The 22,500-nt window shown below is 42.8% G+C and overlaps 2 protein-coding genes across 6 annotated transcripts in view; one reads left to right on the top strand and one right to left on the bottom strand.

Moving 5' to 3' along the window:
* Positions 1-16,145: 16,145 nt before the first annotated feature.
* Positions 16,146-22,500, top strand: part of psip1a (PC4 and SFRS1 interacting protein 1a) — a 21,050-nt gene continuing 14,695 nt past the window's right edge. For both annotated transcript variants that reach the window (XM_053622188.1, XM_053622187.1), the window contains exon 1: positions 16,146-16,238. The gene's annotated coding sequence lies outside the window, so the exon portion shown is untranslated. The remainder of the gene's footprint in view (positions 16,239-22,500) is intronic.
* On the bottom strand, positions 18,741-21,210 carry LOC128606152 (skin secretory protein xP2-like). Of its 4 annotated transcripts, none has more exons than XM_053622193.1 (4): positions 20,701-21,210; positions 20,413-20,610; positions 20,176-20,233; positions 18,741-19,910 (listed from the first exon to the last, which is right to left on the bottom strand). In XM_053622193.1, exons 2-4 carry the CDS (start codon positions 20,455-20,457, stop codon positions 19,135-19,137), a joined length of 879 nt encoding a protein of 292 aa, XP_053478168.1. In that variant the 5' UTR covers positions 20,458-20,610; positions 20,701-21,210; the 3' UTR covers positions 18,741-19,134. The 4 variants fall into 4 exon arrangements, with proteins under 4 accessions (XP_053478168.1, XP_053478167.1, XP_053478166.1 ...); XM_053622192.1 differs by having other exon boundaries at positions 20,861-21,210; XM_053622191.1 differs by having other exon boundaries at positions 20,176-20,230; positions 20,711-21,208.

Below are 22,500 nucleotides of genomic sequence, written 5' to 3'. Positions count from 1 at the left end.
TTTTTACAACAGTTCAATAAACAAGAAAATGATATCAAGTAACTGACACTCCCTCGCATACAATTTCACCGTTTTCGGTTGCCTCTGTGAGAAGGTTTTCCTGTCGATTCATTTTTCAACAAGACAACAAATTCACATCTCTGGTGTATAGTGAAGAGAACGTCCGTGTTTACAAACATATGAAAATGTGTTGTTTTTTTGTTGTTTGAATAAAGGGGTTTATCGTGGTCGTTTACGTGAGTCTCCAACATTTTTAGACTGGACAGGAAGTGACTCAGTGCTGTTATTCTGTCTGGGGTACAGGGGGTTTCAGGAAATATTGATAATGTGGGTGCCAATAATTTTGAAACAGGTGGTAAAGCTCCTTGAAAAAAATTATTTGAATGAATGTTGTGTTAAAATAAAACTGTACAGATTCACTATATATTACGCTCAAAATATCACTTATTGCAATAACTGTGTATATTTTATATATTCATGTGTATTAATTATATTTATAGGGGTGCCAATACTTTTGGAACTGACTGTGTGAGTTACACTGTGTGTCTGTAATTTTAGTGTGGTTTAGTAAGGCCATGCTGAGTGTGTGTTTATTGCATATATCTCTGTGTAGTGTGTGTGTGTGTGTGTGTGTGTGTGTGTGTGTGTGTGTGTGTGTGTGAATAAGAGACTTTATTCTGAGGGCATGTTGAGTGTGTGTTCATGAGAGTACATGCATTTATCTATGTGTGTGTGTGAACCCGGAGACATTCAGGGGTGTGTGGGATTTTGGTGTGTGTGTGTGTGTGTGTGTGTGTGTGAGAGAGAGAGAGAGAGAGAGATGTTCTGCACACTCAGATGCTGATGAGGACGAATGTCATCGGCCGAGAGCAGATGCACTGAGCCACTGGGCTACTACCTGCTCATTAGTGTGTATGTGTGTGTGGCGGTGGGGCAGGGGGTCAAAGGTCACAGCACAGCACGGTTACCGTGGGAGATGGCGTATCATGCCCCTGGGTTGTGTTATTAAAACACTGTCTTCTGCCAGCAGCGGCTACAAGTCATGGAGAAAGACTGTGAGACTGTATGTCCTCAGAGAGTCTCTCTCTCTCTCTCTCTCACACACACACACACACTCACACACACACTTTTTCTGCAAACATTTTAATAATGCATTAAGACAACATGTTTTATATGTGTGAAATGTCAGGGTGTGTGTGTGTGTGTGTGTGTGTGTGTGTGTGTGTGTGTGCATGATCGTGAAGGAGGCATGGCCTCTGTGTCAGTCTGTCTCACTAAAGTAGGTGTGGCCTCTGTCTCAATCAGTCTCATTAAAGTATGCGTGGCTTCTGTCTCAGTCCCAAAAAGTAGGCGTGGCCTCTGTCTCAGTCGCATTTGGAGTAGGCGTGGCCTCTGTCTCAATCAGTCTCATTAAAGTATGTGTAGACTCTGTCTCAGTCTCAAAAAATAGACGTGGCCTCTGTCTCAGTCTCATTAAAGTAGGCGTGGCCTCTGTCTCAATCTCATTAAGGTGGGCGTGGTCTCTGTCCCAGTCTCATAAAAGAAGGGTGGCTTCTGTCTCAGTCTCATTACAGTAGGCGTGGCCTCTGTCTTGTCTCATTGAAGTAGGCGTGGCCTCTGTCTCAGTCTCATCGAAGTAGGTGTGGCCTCTGTCTCAGTCTTATTGGAGTAGGCGTGGCCTCTGTCTCAATCAGTCTCAAAAAGTAGGCGTGGCCTCTGTCTCAGTCTCATTAGAGTGGGCGTGGTCACTGTCTCAGTCTCAGTGGAGTGGGCGTGGCCTCTGTGTGAGTAAAGGTATTTGGTCTGTATTTGTGAAGGTGAAATTAAAACACATCTGAAATGTAAAGTCATGAGCGCTAGATTTCATGCTACTCAGCGTGTTGCGAATGCACGTTCGCTAATGAAGCACGTTTCCTTTTGCAAAAAGAACGTACGTCTGTGCTGTAGAGACGAGCGATAAAAACGACAGCGGAGGGAGGTGAAGATCAGATTCTAAATGAATATTAAAGACTGCTGACGAAACACACGCTGCACAAAGCCACAAAACTACACGACGTTCATTTCTGCGCTGCGGCGAGACGAATTAGCGCTGAATGAATTATGCATGCACACATATGAAGCACGCTGCGAGTAAACACGCCTTGTTAACACGCATTACGCTTCATTTGCTGACGAATGCCATTCTCCTGTCCTTTCATATACCTCAAATAAATAACGTCTCGAGACGTCTTAATTGCTCTTCATCTCATTCTCTCTAACGCAGCAGCATGAATTATTAACACGTGTCCGTGCCCGCGTTTCATTTCCTGTGTTTTAAAGCATGAACGTGTAAGTAGCACAAAAACGTTAACCTGAGTTCCGCAGCAGCGTGGAGACGGAGACACTGTGGCTGTGGACGATGCTGGAGCTTTTCAATTAACTAGAAAATGTTTTTTTATGAATAATAAAGTAATGTAAACATGTAAACATACGAAGACAACACAGCAAATTCACAAATCTGATTAAATCCCAACAGTCACAATATTTATTTTTAATCTTTACAAAAAACTGTAAATCTCTAAACAAGTCATTAATGTTATCATTTATTTGCTTGTTTGTTTGTTTGTTTGTTTGTTTGTTTGTTGGTTTTTAATCTAATGTCATTTAAGTTGTCGTGATTTCGTACAGAAAAGTAAAAAATGTTAAAATATAGATAACGGATGCATTCACACCACAGGAACACTTTCAGGAACCAAAGAACTTTTTCAATAACTCAAGAAGAAGTGTATGTTCTCCATGTTTTGACCAGAACCTTTTTTTTTTCAATGATTCAAGAACTTTGTGAGAGGAACCCAGGAACGTTTTAGTACTTAAGCACATTTCCGTCCACAGGAACTTTGTCAGGAACCCATAAAGGTTAAAGCATGTTTTCACCAGAGGCACTATGTCAAGAACCTAGGAACTCAATACTTTTAGGTTCATCTCCACCAGAGGAAGTTTATCAGGAACTGATTAGAGGACATTCAGGAACTGTTTCAGTAACTCAAGACTTTTTAGCATATTTCCACCAGAAAAGAACACAAGAACTTTTTCAGGAAGTCATGAAGTTTTAAAAACATTTATATCCAAACCATTTTGTCCGGAGCTTTGTACGTTTCCACCAGAAGAACTAAGAACACAGGAACATTTTCAGTAACTCAGAAACTTTATGCATGTTTTCACCAGAGGAACTTTGTCAAGAACCCAGAACCTTGTACAGTAACTCAAGACTTTTGTGTACATTTCCACCAGAGGAAGTTTGTCAGGAACCCAGGACTGTTTAGATGTATTTTACATGTTGTATTTTTCAGAAACTCAAGAACCTCAGTCTTCCACACAGGTGATTTTAATCATCTGAATCCACAGAAAATCCACTTAAGCAGCTGCGCAACCCGACTCTGAACACCAGGAACTTTCCTGGTTTCCTGTAAGTCAGCGACTTAGAGTACTGCCCGTAGCTACCTTTTGGAGTTTGGAGATCATCAGAAGGCAGAATAAGACGAGGTTCGGGTTAACGTTAAATATTTTATCCTGTACAGGATTATGAGAATGTTATTATTAAATATTTACACAACCATCGCGCTCAGAAACGGCCACATCGACTCCTGACCCGTGTTAGCGCCTCCGGTACTCATGTAGCATCAGCGAAGTGGCAGATCCCGCCGTTTCCTCGCGCGGTCCCTCTCCGGTGTCTCTGTGACCTTTGACCTGAGGTTGGCCGGTTGACGCGGTTACCAGGCCGGCCCGCGACGGGTCGTCTGCGGCCGTGGATGCTGCTCGTTACTCATCCCGCCCTGACAGCCCATTCTTCTTCCTGTCTGCTCTCTTTCTCCTCCTATTCCCTCCATCCCTCGCTCCCTCCGTCACAACCTGGCACACGACCTCTCTCTCTCTCTCTCTCTCTCTCTCTCTCTCTCTCTCTCTCCGTCCACCCTGCCGTGTCCACACACACACACACACTTTAACACAGATGTTGCAGTATTATCCTCCAAATTATCATAAAAAAATTTCAGCATTTCAGAGAAACTGCACACATTACGCTTTCCCTCACAGAAATCTACAAAAATATGGATTCTATACGTCACTAAAACACACATCGTCTCAAATTCCTGATTTTCTCTCCTCTTATTTTACAACGACAATCAGGATTAGTGTCATTGTAGCGTCTAAGTCCTAAACACGCTCATTAGCATAATATTTAAATAAACGTAAATAAACATAAACTCCTCTGTCCTGAAGATGAGGATGTCGGAAACCTTAGAGTTTCCTCTGCTGTTACAAAGCACTGACACTGGAGGCTCCTTCCATAAACGTTACATAAACATCTCGTTATTTAAAAAATAATAATAATAATAATAATAAAAACGTCACCATGTCAATGCTTACACACGTTTTTTTTTTAATCAGTTTATTATTAGCGGTCTGTGAATGAGCCGTTACTGTAGAAATGATAGCGAGCGCGCTAATGTAAACCTGTGAGTCAACCCTACCTTATAGTCATGCAGTTATACAAAGTTAATCAACACCTTCTGACCAATCAGAACCCAGAACTCGACAGCAATATGGTGTAATGATGGTGTAAACTTTTCAGAAGGTAAAACGTTAACGAGAGCCTGATTTGGACCGTCGCAGGAGTTCTCGCTCGACTCTTCCTCCCTCTGGGGTAAAAATACGTCCCTGAGCAGCAAGAGAACGAGTGTGTGGAGTGTGTGGAGTGTGTGGCCTGTTTCATTAGAGCTGAAGCGTTTGTAGGCGGTCGGCGCGGCCCGGGTTCTGGCCGTCTCCGTGATGAATGGCTCGGGCACGTGGTGCCCCGAAACGCAGCACACAGAGGACACAGCGGGGAGAAAAGTCACAAATAAAGTGCAGCTGGATTAGATAAAAATACCTAACAGGTACAATGTGTGTGTGTGTGTGTGTTAGTGTGTGTGTGTTCGTTTCCAGACTAACAGTTTCTGGGTTAGTAGCTTATGACTGGTCATACATCAAGGACAGCAGCCTAAAACACCCCGACTTCAGCTTCAGTGGACAGGAAAGAGGAAAAAAGAGGACTTCAGAATAAGTCATAAGGACTCTGCCGGTTAGTTTGGGGGAAAATTGTAAAAAAAACATTTTTTGAACGTCCCAATTACCCCACACACTCCTCTCAGGAGATAAACATGACATGGAGGGAGAGATGGAGCTGCAGAAGGTGTAATTAGCCACATCTCTGTGTGAAACGCACTTTGATATATTATTCAGTACTGATTTCTGGGAGAGAAAAACGAAAAGAGAATCTGATTTCAACCTGCGACTGAGAGAGAGAGAGAGAGAGAGAGAGAGAGAGAGAGAGAACAGCGTCACACTGAGAAGAGAAGGTTAGTGTAAAAGCTAGCAATGACTTATTTCATCCTCACAAACTTTTCTAAACTTGCTAAGCGTGCTACTGTACGATGATCCATCAAAACAAGCGAGTGGTGCTTCGCAAATGATTCATTATTCTTCTAAATGAATCAATCTGTAAGCATGCTGGAAAATAACCTTTTTATTCGTTAAGAAGTACTTAAAAAGTCCCTAGGGTTAAAAAAAAAACAAAAACGGAGAGAGAGAAAGACATTTAATAGATACATGACGCCGTAACATTAGTGTTGAATTCAAATCAGTGATTCATATCAATTGTGACTTGCTGAATCAAGAATCAGATTATTTGTGGTACAATACAGAATTATTTCTAATTCTATTTCTAAACCTCATGCATGCAACACGTTCAAAAAAGTTGGGACAGGGGCAATTTAGGACTAACAGCGATGTGAGAAGTTGAAATAAAAAGGTGATGTGGAACAGGTGAGGCAATCGTCTAATCAGAGTATATAAGGAGCCTCCAAAAAAAGACCGAGTCCTTCAAGAGTAAGGACGGGTCGAGGCTCGCCGATCTGCCAACAGATGCGTCAGAGAATAATCCAACACTTTGGGAACAACATTCCCCAAAGACAAATTGGTAGGATTTTGGGCATTTCACCTTCTACAGCGCACAATATAATTAAATATTCAAGGAATCCGATCAAATCTCGGTGCGTAAAGGGCAAGGCCGAAAACCACTTCTGAATGCGCATGATCTCCGATCCCTGAGACGTCACCGTCTTAAAAACCCTCATGAGTCTGTAATGAGATCCTGACATGGGCTCGGGAATACTTTGGTAAACCTTTGTTACTCGACACCATTCGCCGCTGCATCCACAGATGCAAGTTAAGGCTTTACTATGCAAAGCAGAAGCCACAAATCAACACTGTCCAGAAGCTCCGCCCACTTCTCTGGGCTCAGTCTCATCTGAGATGGACAGTAGCACAGTGGAATCGTGTTTTGTGGTCCGACGAGTCGACATTTCAAATAGTTTCTGGACTATGGTCAGTGCCCATGGTATGGGGGTGTGTCAGTACCCATGGTATGTGGGCGTGTCAGTACCCATGGTATGGGGGTGTGTCAGTGCCCATGGCAGGGGTAAATTGCACATCTGTGAGGGCAGCATTAATGCAGAAAGATATGTACACATTTTGGAGAAACATATGCCTCCATTCAGAGCAGGACAACGCCACACCACATTCTATCCGGATTACAAGCGCATGGCTGCGTAAGCAGAGAGAGCGGGTGCGAGCATGGCCTGCTGCAGTCCTGACCTGTCTCCCATTGAGAACGTGCATTATGAAGTGCAAAATAAGCCGACAAAGTCCACATACAGTCGCTCAGCTGAAGAAATGCATAATGGTTGAATGGGGGAAATTCCTCTCGCTAAACTTTACCAACTGGAGTCTTCACTCAGCGTCCAAACGCTTAATAAGTGTTATTAAAAGAAAAGCTGATGTTACACAGTGTTGAGCAGGCCCCTCTCACATTGGCTAATGTTAATGTTCATCCACCATCAGGAGAACACTGAACAACAATAGTGTGCATGTCAGAGTTGCAAAGATTGCACTGCTCTCCAGAAAGAACAGTGCTGCCCCTCTTCAGTTCAAAGATCACATGGAGCAGCCAGAAGGCTACTGGAAAAATGTTTTGTGGATGGATGAGACATAATAGAACTTTTGGTTTAAATGAGAAGCGTTATGTTTGGAGAAAGGAAAACGCTGCATTCCAGCATAAGAACCTTCTCCCATCTGTGAAACATGGTGGTGGTAGTGTCAGGGTTTGGACCTGTTTTGCTGCATCTGGACCAGGACGACTCGCCGTCACGGATGGAACAGTGAACTGGAGGAAAATGGAAAGGAAAACAGTTACCACAAACGTTTATCTGCAGTTATTGCTGCACAAGGAGCTCACACCAGGTACTGAAAGCACAGATATGTAATATTGGATCATTTTCCTCAATAAATAAATGACCAAGTATAATATATTTGTTTAATTGGATTCTCTTTATCTACTTCTAGGACTTGTGTGAAAATCTGATGAAGTTTTGGGTCATATTTATGCAGAAATATAGAAAATTCAAAAGGGTTCAACTTTCAAGCACCACTTTTATTTGCAAATGTGCAGGGGAGATACATTATTATTATCGTTTCACATTTAGTGTCATTTTAAATGGATGATTTTGACCCAAACAGAATAAAAAGGCTAAAAGTGGCCACACAGTGACTCTCTCTCTGTCTCTCTCTCTCTCACACACACACACACACACACACACACACACACACACACTTTCCCAGAGTGTAATGTGCTGATTTGGCTTTTCCACTTGCAGTGATCCGCCCTAATGAGTCCCCTTTGCTTCTTCCAGCGAGGAGCTCAAACCCGAAAGTGAACCACAGCAGCTCCTTTGATCGTCTGGTCCCTTTTCCCCGCGCTAACGTCTCAATTCCCGGCCACGTTCTGTTTCCGGTGCTCCCTCGGTGCTGTGAGAGCGGAATCTTCATCCCTTCTTCACAGAGCAAACTCCACTTTCAAGTTCTCTTACCGGCCGTAAGCCCCCTGCTTTCAGCTCGCTTTCGTCTCCGTCAGTCCTCATGCCAAATCTGAGGAAAGGCCACTAAGCTTCTGCTCTAACGTTAGCACTACGCTAATCCTCTGAGCTTCCCTCCGGAAATAATGATCAATGTGAACGTGCTGAAGTGTGAGACAGCTTTCTCCTAAAAAAAAGACTTAAATCAGGGATGTTCCGTCTTTTAAACATTTATTTAATGACATGGCACTGTGATTCATTCTGTATTGTTTCTTTCTGACTGATCCAGTGTTGGTACTTAAGCTAAATGTACATGTAAAAGCAGCTGATGTGTAATTTATAAGGTTTTAACGAGCTGTGAGGAAGCTCCCCAAAAAAACATCACGAAACACATTTATTTCCATTTATTTATTTATTTATTTATTTATTTTACAGAAGTGTCCTGAATGTTCTATAGGAATTCTTCTGGGATTTTAGGAATGATTATGGAACTATAAGAATGAATTATTCTGGGATTATAGAAATCATTCTAGGATTGTAGAAATTATTATGGAACTATGAGAATGAATTATTCCTGGAGTAAATGATTTATTCTGGGATTATGGGATTTATTCTGGGGTTATAGGAATTATTCTGGGATTATAGGAATTATTCCAGAATTACATAAATTATTCTGGAGTTATATGAATGTTTCTGGGATTATAGGAATTTTTGTAACTAGGTTTTATTTTTTTTTTTTCCCCAATAATTATATACTTTTTATCAATCCCCTTTCTGCAGATGAAGGAATTCTATAAAAACCTAAACGCTGCTTTACTGTTTACTCAGTAGTGTTGTTGTTGTTGTTGTTTTGTTTTCGCATGTGAACACTTATAAGAATGTTTCTATTTATTACACATTATAGGTTGTAGTATATGTAATATGTGTATTTTTTATTTTGGACAAATTTACTCATTAAAATGTCTATTGTTTTGCACAATTTGGCACCAAAATTTCCTTTGTGATGAATAAAGATATTATCTCGTCTATCTTCTCTAATAAAGCTGGGGCTAATCCGTGCAGACTCTGCAGATAATCTCAGTAGATAATGTACATTTTCGGTCCACTTTATCTGCACATGGCACAGGACGCCGTTCCCCGATCCCCCCCCCCCCCCCAAAAAAAAGTAAATTATAGATGAGCGAGAGAGACGTGCCAACCACCTTGGCTAATGTGAGACTGGGAGCAGCGGGGCACGATGTTCCTGTACAACCCCTCGGCCTCGGCGTCTGCCCGCCGTAATTAATACGTCGTCGTATGAAAGTTGAAGGGCTCGCATCCTGAAAGTGTCCCTCGTCTTATTGAAGGCCTGACCTCCAAGCAGCTGAAGGTTGCTGAAGAAATTTGGCTCCAACCGCAGGAGAAAACATCTGCGTCGCGGCCGGGGAGAGAGCGAGAGATATACAGAGAGAGAGAGACAAAGAGAGAGAGAGAGAGACCTTCCCTCGCCCTCGCGTCTCCATCACGGCCGGTCATTCCCCACGTTGGGTGCCATGTCGTCCTGCCGAGAGCAGGAGAGGAGCCATGGAGGAGGAGCAGCTGCAGGGTTTCTGTACAGTGGTGACTCCTGGAACAACGACAGAAACATCTGTCATCTCACAACACACACACACACACACACACACACACACACACACACACAGCTATACTAACTATTTAATGTCATATTGTACACGTGCCTTTGCTATGGCCTTACAATTATTTACCCTGTGTCTATTCCTGCTGGAAGTGCAGAAGCTATAAATGCACACAACTATTTTTCATGTGTGCAAAAGTTTGCACCCCCATGGGGTTTTAATGGAAAAAATAAAAATGTTTCTCAATCTCATAATTAATCTGCAAATCCAAAAAATCCTTGTTAATATAAATTTGTGAGAAGGAAGGAAGAACGAACCTGAATCCTAAATGGTTCCCTGTTTAGCTTATAGTGCAGTACATAGGGTGTAGAATTATTGAAACCGTTCTTTCAGACAGGATCTCGGGCACTTAGTTAAGTATTTTAGGGGATTTTAAATGTCCAGCTAAATGTGCTTTAGGAAAATTATTTTTGGTATTATAGGACTTATTCTGATTACAATTCCTGATTTCCTGCCTCTTTATATTTTCCGAGGGAAGAGAGTTTGCAAACAAGCTTTCATTAATGTCATGACTCTGATGTAACGCGTCCACCTGAACATGACCTTTCCGCACGTCTCCATCCATCTGTCCGCTTCAGCGTTAGCCAGAGCTCCACGGTTCCTCTAAAGACGGGGCGTGGAACCCGGCGGAGCTGCTGACCTGAGCAGTGTGAGGAGGAACTACTCCATCATCCTCCAGTGGCACTGAAACTCCCGACACACTGACACCGTGCCAAAGACGAGGGGAAACATGCCAATCGCCAACATGCCAATGCCAACACTCGCTCAAGGACACCATCGCTCAGAGAACAGAGAGAAAGAAAGAGAGAGTGTCCTTCAGAGGGACAGGGGAGAGGGATGGCAGTGAGGGACAGGGGAGAGAGATAGAGGAGAGGCGCAGAGGGACAGAGAGAGGGACAGAGAGAGGGACAGAGGAGAAAAATGGAAGAGAGGAGAGAGATGGATGTGAGAAGAGGGACAGAGGAGAGAGATGTAACAGCTCTTGCTCTGTGTCCTCTCAGGAACATCAGCAGAAAATGGCCGCTTTGTGTTTATAAATAAAACCTGTCTGTCTGTCTGAGTCCCCTCTGAAACTACTGGAACGGCGAGGAAAATTCAATACTGTGTGCTCTACACCAAAGACATTTGGGTTCGAGATCAAAAGTTGTAGATGAGACGAGAGTTTAGGATTTCAGCTTTTATTCCTTGGTGTTTACATCTAGACGTGTTAAACAACATCAAACATAGAACCTTTTGTATCAGACCACATAATGCTTAGGTGAGCAAAAGTATAGGAACTGATCAGTCTTGATGTAAATGAAAGTAAATAACACTTAATACTTGTTTGTAGTAACTGCATCACTCCTGCGACTCACTGACACCAAACTGCTGGTTTCTTCTTCTGTGAAGCTTCTTCAGGTTTCTCCTGCAGCTTCTTTCAGTAGTTGTTTGTTTCGGGGGGTTTCTCTCTTCAGTCTCCTCTTCAGGAGGTGAGATGCTGATCAGTTGGATGAAGGTCTGGTGATCGACTTGTCCAGTCGAAACCCTTCCACTTTCCCCCTGATGAAGTCCTGTGTTGAGGTGGAAGTGTGTTTGGATCGTTGTCTTGCTGCATGATGAAGTTCCTCCTGATTCATTCGGATGCGTTTCTCTGTAAATCTGCAGATAAAACGTTCCTGTAAACTTCTGAATTCATTCTGCTGCTCCATCATGAGTTCATCATCAATAAAGATCAGTGAGAATGTTCCAGAAGCAGCCATGCAAGCCCAAGCCATGACACTACCTCCACCATGTTCCACAGATGAGTGTGTATGTTCTGGATCATGAGCAGATCCTTTCTTTCTCCACACTTTGGTCTTTCCATCACTTTGGTAGAGGTTCATCTCGGTTCCAGAACTTTTGTGGATCGTCTCTATATTTCTTTGTGAATTCCAGTCTGATTTTCTGATTCTCACTGCTGATGAGCGGTCTGCATCTTGTTGTGTGGCCTCTATATTTCTGCTCTCGAAGTCTTCTTTGAACGGTGGATTGCGACACCTTCACCCTGCCCTGTGGAGGATGTCGGTGATGTCACTGACTGGTGTTTTTGGGTTTTTCTTCACAGTTCTCACAATGTTTCTGTCATCAGCTGTTGTTGTTTTCCTTGGCCGACCCGTTTGGTGTCTGTTCCTCAGTACACCAGCGGTTTCTTTCTTTTGCACAGTGTTTGTGCAATGCCTCTGATAGATTTTCCCTCTTTTCTCAGCTTCAAAACGGCCCACTTTTCTCCCAGGCACAGCTCTCTGATCTTCATGTTGGTTTATCCTTTTTAACAACAAAAGAAGTCTGCACAGGTGAAACCGAAGCCTAAAACCAAGAGTAGATGTTCGGGGCTATTTACTGTTTAAACGATCAATCTAACAGGACACACCTGGGTAACAGGACACAACTATCAGTCACATGTTCCAATATTTTTGCCTGCCTACAAATTGGGTGGTCTGATACAAAATGTGCTGTGTTCTGTGTCGTATAACACGTCTACATATAAATACCAGGAAATAAAAGCTGAAATGATAAACTCCCTTCTCATATTCACTGGATCTCAAACCCAAACATCTTCAGTCCACAGCAAAAACAAATCATTCGGCCTTGCTGTTCCAATAGTTTCAGAGGGGACTGAATCTATCTGTTTGTATGTCTACCCATCTGTTTATGTATATGTCTATCTGTCTCCCTCTCTGTCTGTCTGTCTGTCTCTCTCTCTCTCTCTCTCTCTCTCTCTGTTGGAGAGATTAGAGAACACAAACATTCATTATAATAATAACTGTAATAGTGGCAGTAACAGCACTGACTGTAAAGGAGTCAAATAAAATAACAGAGAGAACACAAACAGGGTTCTGTGTGTGTGTGTGTGCGTGTGTGTGTGTGTGTGTGTGTGTGTGTGCATGTGTGTGTTGGGGTTACTCACTGTCCCTCAGATTGTGGCAGGAGAAACCAAAGCTCGCGCATGTAAACGCGTGAGGAAGTGAGTGAGCGCGCGCAGAAGGAGCAGCGACCGAACAGCAAACGACCGCGCGCGAGGTGAAGGGTAGCAGCGTGAGCGCGAGCCCCCGGTGTTCGGTCAGCGCGTGAACCCCCGTCGTGCTGGCCCCGGGCCAACGATTTGGGGTCGCGCCTCAAGTCCTCGCGCGCTCCGCTGCTGTTCCTGCACGCGGCTACTGCTACACCGGCTCATCGGCGCGCGCGCGGCTACTGTATTCCCCTCACGAGGGACTGCGTGCCGCTGACACGCGCCGTCCTTCATCCGCATCAGCCGACAGCACTGACCAGCTGTACACACACACACACACACACACACACACACACACACACGGGTCACCTTCAGTGTGCTTTTGTCTGCATTAAAATAGCGGTTATGGAGTTTGAACTACTTCTGAAACTTAGAATTGTGTGTGTGTGTGTGTGTGAGTGTGTGTGTGTGTGTGTGTGAGTGTGTGAGTATTTGTATTTCCTGTTGATGTTATTACACATATAGACTCTACAAGGAAATTTATTATGTGTGTCTGCCTATCTGTCCATTTGTCTGTCTGTCCGTCTGTCTGTCTATTATGTCTGTCTGTCCATCTGTCTATCTGCTCATCTGTCTGTCTGTCTGCCTATCTGTTCAACTGTCTGTCTGGTGTCCGTCTGTCTGTCTGCCTATCTGTCTGCTTATTTGTCTGTCTGACTGCCTATCTGTTCATCTGTCTGCCTACCTATCTGTCTGTCTGTCTGCCTATCTGTCCACCTGTCTGTCTGCAGCCCCCGCACACAAAAGCCGACGCGCTCCCTGCAGGACTGCCGCTGGGTGCTGAACGGACAGCTCCGCTTCAGCACCTGGAGTGTCTTGGACAGTCTGGAAGAACGTGGCTGCAGGGCGGGGCGGCAGAAACACAGGCGGGTGGCGGTCAGTGAGCGGCATGGCAGGTCCTCAGCCTCCAGCAGAAGTGGGAGGATATAAAAGAGCCGCAGCAGCACAGAGAGGTGAGATAAACAGAACACTTTATAAAACGGGTCAAACGGAAAGGTGTGAGTTTTGTGAAGAAACAGTGGAACGTGTTATTCTGTACCGTCAGAAATACGAGACTGGAAGAAGGAGTCTAATACAAAATCCAGCAAAAATAAAAATGCAATTTATACTAGGAGATATTCTACAAAATAACTCCGGAGATGAATGTTCTAGATTTATTTGTCAGTATCTTAAAATAACTAATGTATGGGAGAGGATATAAAAAAGGGAGGGAATACATGTCATGTTGATCCACACTCCACACCAGTAGGTGGCAGTAATACACCATTCCACTGTTTGTCAACCACCAATAAAATCCCAAAAGAAGGAGAACAGACAGTGAGGTGAGACAGGTCTCCGCTCATGGTTGTAGTGATGGTTATGGCCGTTTGCGTGCCAGACGCCGATGTAGAAGATGCCCGTGCCAAAGAAGACGCTCCCTGGCCCAGCTGCACCTTCAGCCGATACTCGCTGCCAGTGCCATGCTTCCTGGGAACCAGCTCCAGCCAGATCACCGCTCACTTCACCTCCACTCAGAGCCACCACGCCCTCACCATTCCCCCTCCCTCACGCGTTCAAATAAAACATCACTTCTTTTCACCTGGAGTAGCCACACTACCTATCTGTCTGTCTGCCTATCTATCTGTCTGCCTATCTGTCTGTCTGCCTGTCTGTCCATCTGTCTCTCTGCCTACCTGTCCATCTGTCTGTCTGCCTATCTGTTCATTTGTCTGTCTGTCTGCCTATCTGTCCCTCTGTCTGTCTTCCTATCGGTTCCACTGTCTGTCTGTTCATTTGTCCATCTGTCTCTCTGCCTTTCTGTCTGTCTGTCTGTCTGCCTATCTGTCTGTCTGTCTATCTGTTCCTCTGTCTGTCTGCCTATCTGTCCGTCTGTCTGTCTGCCTGCCTATCTGTACGTTTGTCTCTCTGCCTATCTGTTCATTTGTCTGTCTGCTTATCTGTCTGCCTGCCTATCTGTTCATCTGTCTGTCTACCTATCTGTCTGTCTCTCTTGCGTTTCATTTCAGTATGTTTTTAGTAATATATATGTATATATAAAACCCTAACCCAGTGGTCGCTGAAGCTCAGACAGTGACTGTATGTATCAGTGGATGAGATGTCATTGACCCCCATAGTGCAGTTTTGAAGCCTGAAATTGGTCAAATTTAAACATGGGTTTTCTGCAGAACTGTCTGCAGGTGTGTGTTGGAAAGTGTGTGTGCGTTCGTGAGAAGCACTGTCATGTCCGAAACTGTCAATCACCTCCTAAGGTGAAACCCCTAGGGGAGGTTTCAAGGTCATGTGAACCTGTAAAAGCGAGTGGAGATGAAACTTAAAATACAAGTTTGTCTTGTTTTCCTTTCACTAACATGGGAATGGGCGGGGCTAAAGTCTGTACAGCAACCAGCCGCTAGAGGGCCTCAGAGGGCTTCTTGCGTCCACTTACAGATACAGTCACTGAGCACAGCCAGGGGTTTGTTCAGGATGTTGTGGTGATGGACATCACAATCAACTACCATCAAAACATTCTAAATATTATATTTATTATTTTATTATTGTAAGGCTATTCACTTGATCTGAATGTGTTCAATCCAAACCTCAACAACAGGTCAGCTGTAACTGTAATGAAACTAGGAAAAGTACTGTTTATATACCAAATGTTTCAAAAACAGAAATAATAGTCTCGAATGTCTTGAAATAAATATAGCTAATGAAATATATTTGCCCAATGTGAATTATATTTAAATATGTCATAAGATGTATCTGTGCAGAGATCATAGAGAGATCCGAGTAATTTTTTTAGATATATTTATTTATAGACCTTTTTATAGTTTACATTATTTATTAATCAATTATTAAATATTATTTAGGAATTGTTTTTAATTATTAAGTGTATATTTTAACCGATTGGGTGTAATGAGTGAAATTGGCCACCGGATGGCGCCAACAGACCATACTGAACTGCACACTAAGAAGCATGATGAGCTTGTTATCATGTCAAATTTTTTTAAAAAAAACTGCTCGAGTGGATATAAAGTGCACTTGATAGGCTGTATAAATAATAATTATTATTGTTATTATTTTACCTTGTGTAATGCACTTTTATAGGGAGTTTGAAGTTATTTATGATTGAGCCATAGTTCTCGAAAGTTTAAACGTCACTAATAATTAGTTTATTTCTTTATTGAAACACTAAATACTTTAACGACATTGACATTTATGTCAAAAATCTGAATATTTATTATGAAAAATACATATACATATTTATATATAACGTAGAAAAATATATTATTTAACAACGCAATAACTTCCGGGTTTATTTTCGCGTACTCAACAGAAATATTTCCACAGGGGTGCGCGTCGAATAAGTTACAAATAATCACATATTTCCTGTAGGTAAAGATAACCTTGATTGTCTGATTTGATAATCAAGACGTGTTTAAGACTTTTCTATAAAGCGTTACTGTGAATGAACCTTAAAACGTGTTGTAAATAATTATTATGAGGTCATTCCCCCCCCCGCTCTCCCGAGTGAAACCCGTTTTGGTACAGTCCGATGCTGGGCTGCGCGGGACGAGAGAAGGCGCGTGCTGCTTCCCGAGTCTGCGCGGTTGAAATCAAACGCAGGTAAAATTGTTTATTTAACATATTTTTACAAAATTATATACTTTAAACTTATTGCAGTTACAGCAATGTTGATTTTGTGTGTGTGTGTGTGTTTTAAAGGGTAACCCAGTTCTAAAACCTAATAGTGGTATGTAGCATCTGGAAATCTGGCTGTGGAAGAGATCTGTATTATGAATATTAACATTATGTTTCACTTGATTTTATAAAACATTATGGATTTTAAAATCCGAGCTGTTTTTAAATGCATTCATTTCAAAATCATTGCACTGAGCAGAAAATGTGCAATTCACTGCGCACGTGACGCGTTATTTTTTTTTTCCCATGCCATCTCTAGCTTTTGTATGAACTTCGTTGTTTTGATGTCACGTGCTTTCTTTAGGGTATAAATATTTGTTTTTAAATAAATCGCAAAATCGTGTCCAAAATTAGACATGCATTTGTGCAGTTTGTGCATGCAGTGCATGCAGTGCGTTCAGTTTCATGATGGTCCACTGTGTGGCGCTGCAGAGCTGAGTTCAAAATATTAATAATTAAATCATAAAAAAAAAAAAAAAAAGTGATGTGAACATTACAGTCTGGAATAAATATAACTCGATGTGGAGTGCCCAGCAGGGCTGCACGATTACGGCCAAAATGATCATCACGATAAGTTTGATCAATATTGAGATCACGATTATTTATCAGGATTATGGATTGATTTTAGGGACAACATATGTTTATTTCACTTTCACGTTTAAATAAACAGACGGCTGCTTTCACCTCCATGTTGTGCTACATTCCTGATCATGTACAAATCTTTACATCAAATTAGACTGGTCCTTAAAGTGCATCATCTCGTAGAAGCAAAATATAAATAAAATTGTACCCAAAATATAGGATGAGTAAAAATGCCGTCAACCAAATGAAAATCTGCATCAAATATACCAATTCCGGCGAAAGCAGAAAAGTCAATATCAGAGTTTACAGGAGGAGAGACGCAGACAAATCACCCAATAGAGCGGTGCAGGGACGAGGTCATTTTGTACCGGAACCCGGAAGTTCACACCAGTTCCCTCCACGGAACCCCAATAGGATTTTCACGTAGACTTTTAGATTATCGCCAAAAAAAAATCTGTGATCAACAAACGTTTACAACACTAACACGTTCTGTCCATCAAGATCCTTTACACCAATCAACACAACGTTTATGAAGTCTGAAACCTCAATACAATCTCCAGAATTAAATCTCCGTATCTAACCGTACGCTATAAACGAACTACACCACGGCCGCTCGACTTCAACGTCACCATCACCGAGCTTCCCACAAACTTCCCCAAACTTTATTTAAAACATTCTCCAGAATACAGATTTACTCTGTGGATGAATCCACGTGTTTTGGGGAATTTTTTTGAACCAGTTTATCTGCAGAGTTTTTTTTCCTGTTCGGCGTGATGACGTTTAATGTCCCTGACAGCGTCTGTAGACCCGTTTAGCAACATTTTAGCGTTCGCCCTTTTCAATACACGTAAAAGCTTTTTAAAAAAACTCATGAGTGGGGTATTATTGGTGTATGTCATGTCCTAGAATAAAACATAAAAATATTTTGAGCTTATGTTCAGCACAGACCTTATTTCAGGCTTTTAACCAAAAAACCCATTAACTTTGGGACGATGGAACCGAAGCGCTAACTCATTTCCGCACGTTGGCGTACAAAATGACGTCATCCCTGTGTCGCTCGATGTGATTGGCTGTAAGTTTATGAAGCGCTTGATTTGATCTGCAGCGGAGTTTTCCATGAGCGGAGGACGAACTTTAAACGTCAGTATCGTAGTCGATCATGTTCGTTTAATCGTGGGCCGTCAAAATCCTAATCGAGATCGATATTCCATTAACTGTGCAGCCCTGGAGCATTAAAAAAAAACTGAATGCGATATATTGAACAGGTACAAACAAACGGGTAAATGTACATCAGATTGTAGCAAAACATTAACAAACCTTGGATGAACATCACTTCATTTTAATTCGTAATATCGGGGGTGAGACGTTTTACCATGTATTCCAGTCATCCGAACCATTTAGCAGTTCTGTTAGTGTAACGGCATTCTTACTTGAAGTTAGGAGTCGAGATGCTCTTAACTTACCAGAATCGTTTTGGGGAAAATTGGAACTCTAATAAAATTCTAATATCGCGTGTAACTCGTCCGTCTCGGAGATTTGGTGACGTCTGAGCCGACTTGCATGAAGACTATCCATGAAAATATTTGTAATGTACTTGTCACGTTTTTGGTATTTGATGCAAAAGTTCCTTGCGTATAAACGTGACCCATTTAAAATGAGCATGCTCTGATAGGTGAGTAAATGACACGCAGTAACTGCTGATGCGGCTCACCTCTTTTTTTTGAGAACACGTGGTCTGATCACGTTTAGCAGATTTTCCTCTTGCCTCGAGTAAAGAGCTATGCATTAACCTGCTGATTTATCAACTGAAGGAAGAAATTTAAAGTGTAAAACACATGAGAAGCATGTTTAAAGTGTTTATTTTCAGAGGAGTTGTGAGAAGAGAGATCTTTCTCAGAGTATTTTGCTTCAGACTCTGGTGAGTTTGTTTTATCTTCGTTCAATGTATGTATGTAATCCCTACTTTAATGCTTATGATGGGAGTTTTATTGGTATTAGTGGACAGTGTTGATGGTCCCTGTGGGCCTCTACTGGTAATTTGTCACCTTCCGGTGGTGACATGTTGTGTCTAGTGGAGTTATGTCTTTATCTGGAGCTTGAGCCGTTCTTATTCTGTTTTACAATCTCAGCCCCTGTGAGCGGTGTAGGAGTTGGGGGTGTGGATGGCTCTGCCTCCATAATCTCACCCCCTGTGAGCGGTGTAGGAGTTGGGGGTGTGGATGGCTCTGCCTCCATAATCTCACCCCCTGTGAGCAGTGTAGGACCTAGTACAGTGGATGACTTGGCCTCTTCTGCCTCCATAATCCCACTCCCATTTGAGAGGTGTAGAAGCCGGGGCAGTGGATGGCTCGGCCTCTTCTGCCTCCATAATCTCACCCCCTGTAAGGGGTGTAGAAGCCGGGGCAGTGGATGGCTCGGCCTCTTCTGCCTCCATAATCTCACCCCCTGTAAGGGGTGTAGAAGCCGGGGCAGTGGATGGCTCGGCCTCTTCTGCCTCCATAATCTCACCCCCTGTAAGGGGTGTAGAAGCCGGGGCAGTGGATGGCTCGGCCTCTTCTGCCTCCATAATCTCACCCCCTGTAAGGGGTGTAGAAGCCGGGGCAGTGGATGGCTCGGCCTCTTCTGCCTCCATAATCTCACCCCCTGTAAGGGGTGTAGAAGCCGGGGCAGTGGATGGCTCGGCCTCTTCTGCCTCCATAATCTCACCCCCTGTAAGGGGTGTAGAAGCCGGGGCAGTGGATGGCTCGGCCTCTTCTGCCTCCATAATCTCACCCCCTGTAAGAGGTGTAGAAGCCGGGGCAGTGGATGGCTCGGCCTCTTCTGCCTCCATAATCTCACCCCCTGTAAGAGGTGTAGAAGCCGGGGCAGTGGATGACTCGGCCTCTTCTGCCTCCATAATCTCACCCCCTGTAAGAGGTGTAGAAGCTGGGGCAGTGGATGGCTCGGCCTTTTCTCCCTCCTGCACTTGTTCATCTGTGTGCTCAGGAGGCTTGGCAGTGGAATAATACACTCCCTCTGAAACAAGAAAAAACAGCCAACATCAGGTCAGTGAAGTAACATCTCAGGGCCTGTCCCAAATCTGAAATATTACAGCCCAGTGTAAAGGTTTACTAGACTTTATTTCTCATTGCCACCAATTAAAAACATGGGTTTTTTTCCTGATTGCATCATCGTAGTTCATCACACACCCAGACACACCTAGAGGCAATTTAGAGCTGCACCACTGTGCCGCCTTCAGCCAAAATAATATGGAGAAAAGGAACGTTTAAATGCTCCTTACTGCGCATGTGGCCATGATGAGTATCAAATCCAGCAGGTGTGGCTCTTGGATACTGCTGCTGAACAGATGGACAGTCAGGGGAAGATATGATAAACATGGAATAAACATGAAAAGATGTAAAAGACAACACTTTACACTATAGTCTCCAGCCTTAATCACCGAAGAAATGAAGATTTTCTTTAAATAAAACACAATCTACCAAACGTTATATTTCGACTTGAATAGAAAGCGTTATACCTGGACAGAAGGGATGGAGGAGTGGTGTCGTTTTCTCTCCATCATTGAGGGCGGGGGGTAGAATTTGGGTGGCAGGACAGGGTGGGATGAGTGGTAGAAGTGAGGTGGCAGGATGGGGTGGGACTGGGGGTAGATCTGAAGTAGCAGGACATGGTGGAGTGGGTTTGCCGCAGGCACGAAGCGAGGAATTGTCTTAAACTGGAGTGAAGAAAGAAACAGAGTTGGTTTTTAGAGAAACAAATTATTTCAGCAAGAAAGAAGTACCAAAAGAAATGAACAGGTGCACACCGAGGCCTACCGATGAAATAATTCCATTTCTCTGAATAAACAGGTCTGGATACATTGCTTATATATACTGTATCTTCTGCTTCTGTGTTAAATCCAGGCTTTAGCGCTCCCGAGCACGCAATAGGCTGCTCGTCCTACTGAACACTAAAGTATAAAATACCTGCGGATCCATAATATGAATCCTGACGTTCAGATTTGCTAATCCACGTAGCCATATTCAGAAGGGCATCTATTTACAACTCATCATTTTCCAAAGAGGATGTTGTGAAAAGTAGGAAGTAAAGAGTGGAATGTTAAATGTGCGATAAAGGCAAGTTGTAGCTGGAGTTGCTTGCTTGCTCTTGCTGATCTCTGAATGTCTGTGTGTGTGGAAACAGAATCCGAAGTTCTCCCCACTCTGTGATGAAACATTCTAGAATTCTAACACACTGGTCTATCAGGGATGCTCATGACCCACCCTACAGTAAACGCTTATGTTCACAACCACATCACACAGTGTGCTAAGAATTTAACATATAAAACGTTTCTTATACCCCGTTTTAGATACGAGGGCCTCAGCCCCAAGAGGCCTCAGTCAGTTATTTATTTATTTTTTTCAAGCTGTCTAAATGGCTTAAAATGTTTTGACATTGCTGTCTTCATGGTTTAATCATGGCTAACACCGCTGAGTGAATCTCAGGATTAGCTGATTTCCAAGAACAACGGTGTGAATTCATCAAGTGAAGTGAAATTATCGGGTTTCTCCCGTCCCAGTGCTGGCTTTCGTCAGATTTCTGTTACTACAGTCAGCTGCACAGACAGGAGAAATCTGCTCAGCCAGCACTATCTCAACATTTTAACCACCGTTGTTTTAACATCCTAGTTGAAAACAGTGCCCCAGGGTTTGTCAAAATAGCTTAATAAACTAAACTAAAAACTTAGGACAGAATATACCTCGGTGGTGTATTCTGACAGGCAGTCCAAGTGTGAACGTGTGTTTTATTAGAAATGGACTACCCGATGAGGAGGTCAGCTTCGCTGCTGGTTAGGGCTGCACGATTACGGCCAAAATGATCATCTCGATTATTTATCAGGATTGTGGATTGATTTTCGGGACAGCATATGTTTATTGCACTTTCACGTTTAAATAAACAGACCGCTGCTCTCACCTCCATGTTGTGCTACATTCCTGATCATGTACAAATCTTTACATCAGATTAGACCGGTCCTTAAAGTGCATCATCTCGTAGAAGCAAAATATAAATAAAACTGTACCCAAAATATAGGATGAGTAAAAATAACAACACCATCAGCTAAATAAAAATCTGCATCAAATAGAACAATCTGCAACTAATGAAAACAATTCCGGCGAATGCAGAAAAGTCAGTAACAGTGTTTACAGGAGGAGAGACGCGGACAGTTTAGGAGCACGGTTGAAGATTAGTGTGTTTTTTGGTTTTTTATTTATTTATTTAGAGATGGTAACATTAATGTGCCACAATATAACACACAAGTAGCATGAGAAAACTTGAGCTGGTCAATTATGACAGAATTTAGGAACATAGTATGAGCCATGTCACTTTAATTTACCTTCTGATGAACTAAATGTAATATTTTCAGTTCATTTTACAGACTGTATGCAAAAAAACAACCATTAACCTGTTCACCTTGTAAACAAATACAATAAACATCAATGTTCAGTGTTTGAAGTCTGCTCCTCTTAAATATATTTAAAGCTACACTATTAGACATTTCCACTGTCATGGTTCTGGGCTGGAGTCAGTTCTCGAACCGCTCTGTGTATATTGTGTTTATATCTGA

The sequence above is a fragment of the Ictalurus furcatus genome, chromosome 3, assembly GCF_023375685.1.
Source record: "Ictalurus furcatus strain D&B chromosome 3, Billie_1.0, whole genome shotgun sequence".
NCBI classification, from domain to species: Eukaryota; Metazoa; Chordata; class Actinopteri; order Siluriformes; family Ictaluridae; genus Ictalurus; species Ictalurus furcatus.
This window is presented reverse-complemented; position numbering and strand designations above follow the sequence as displayed.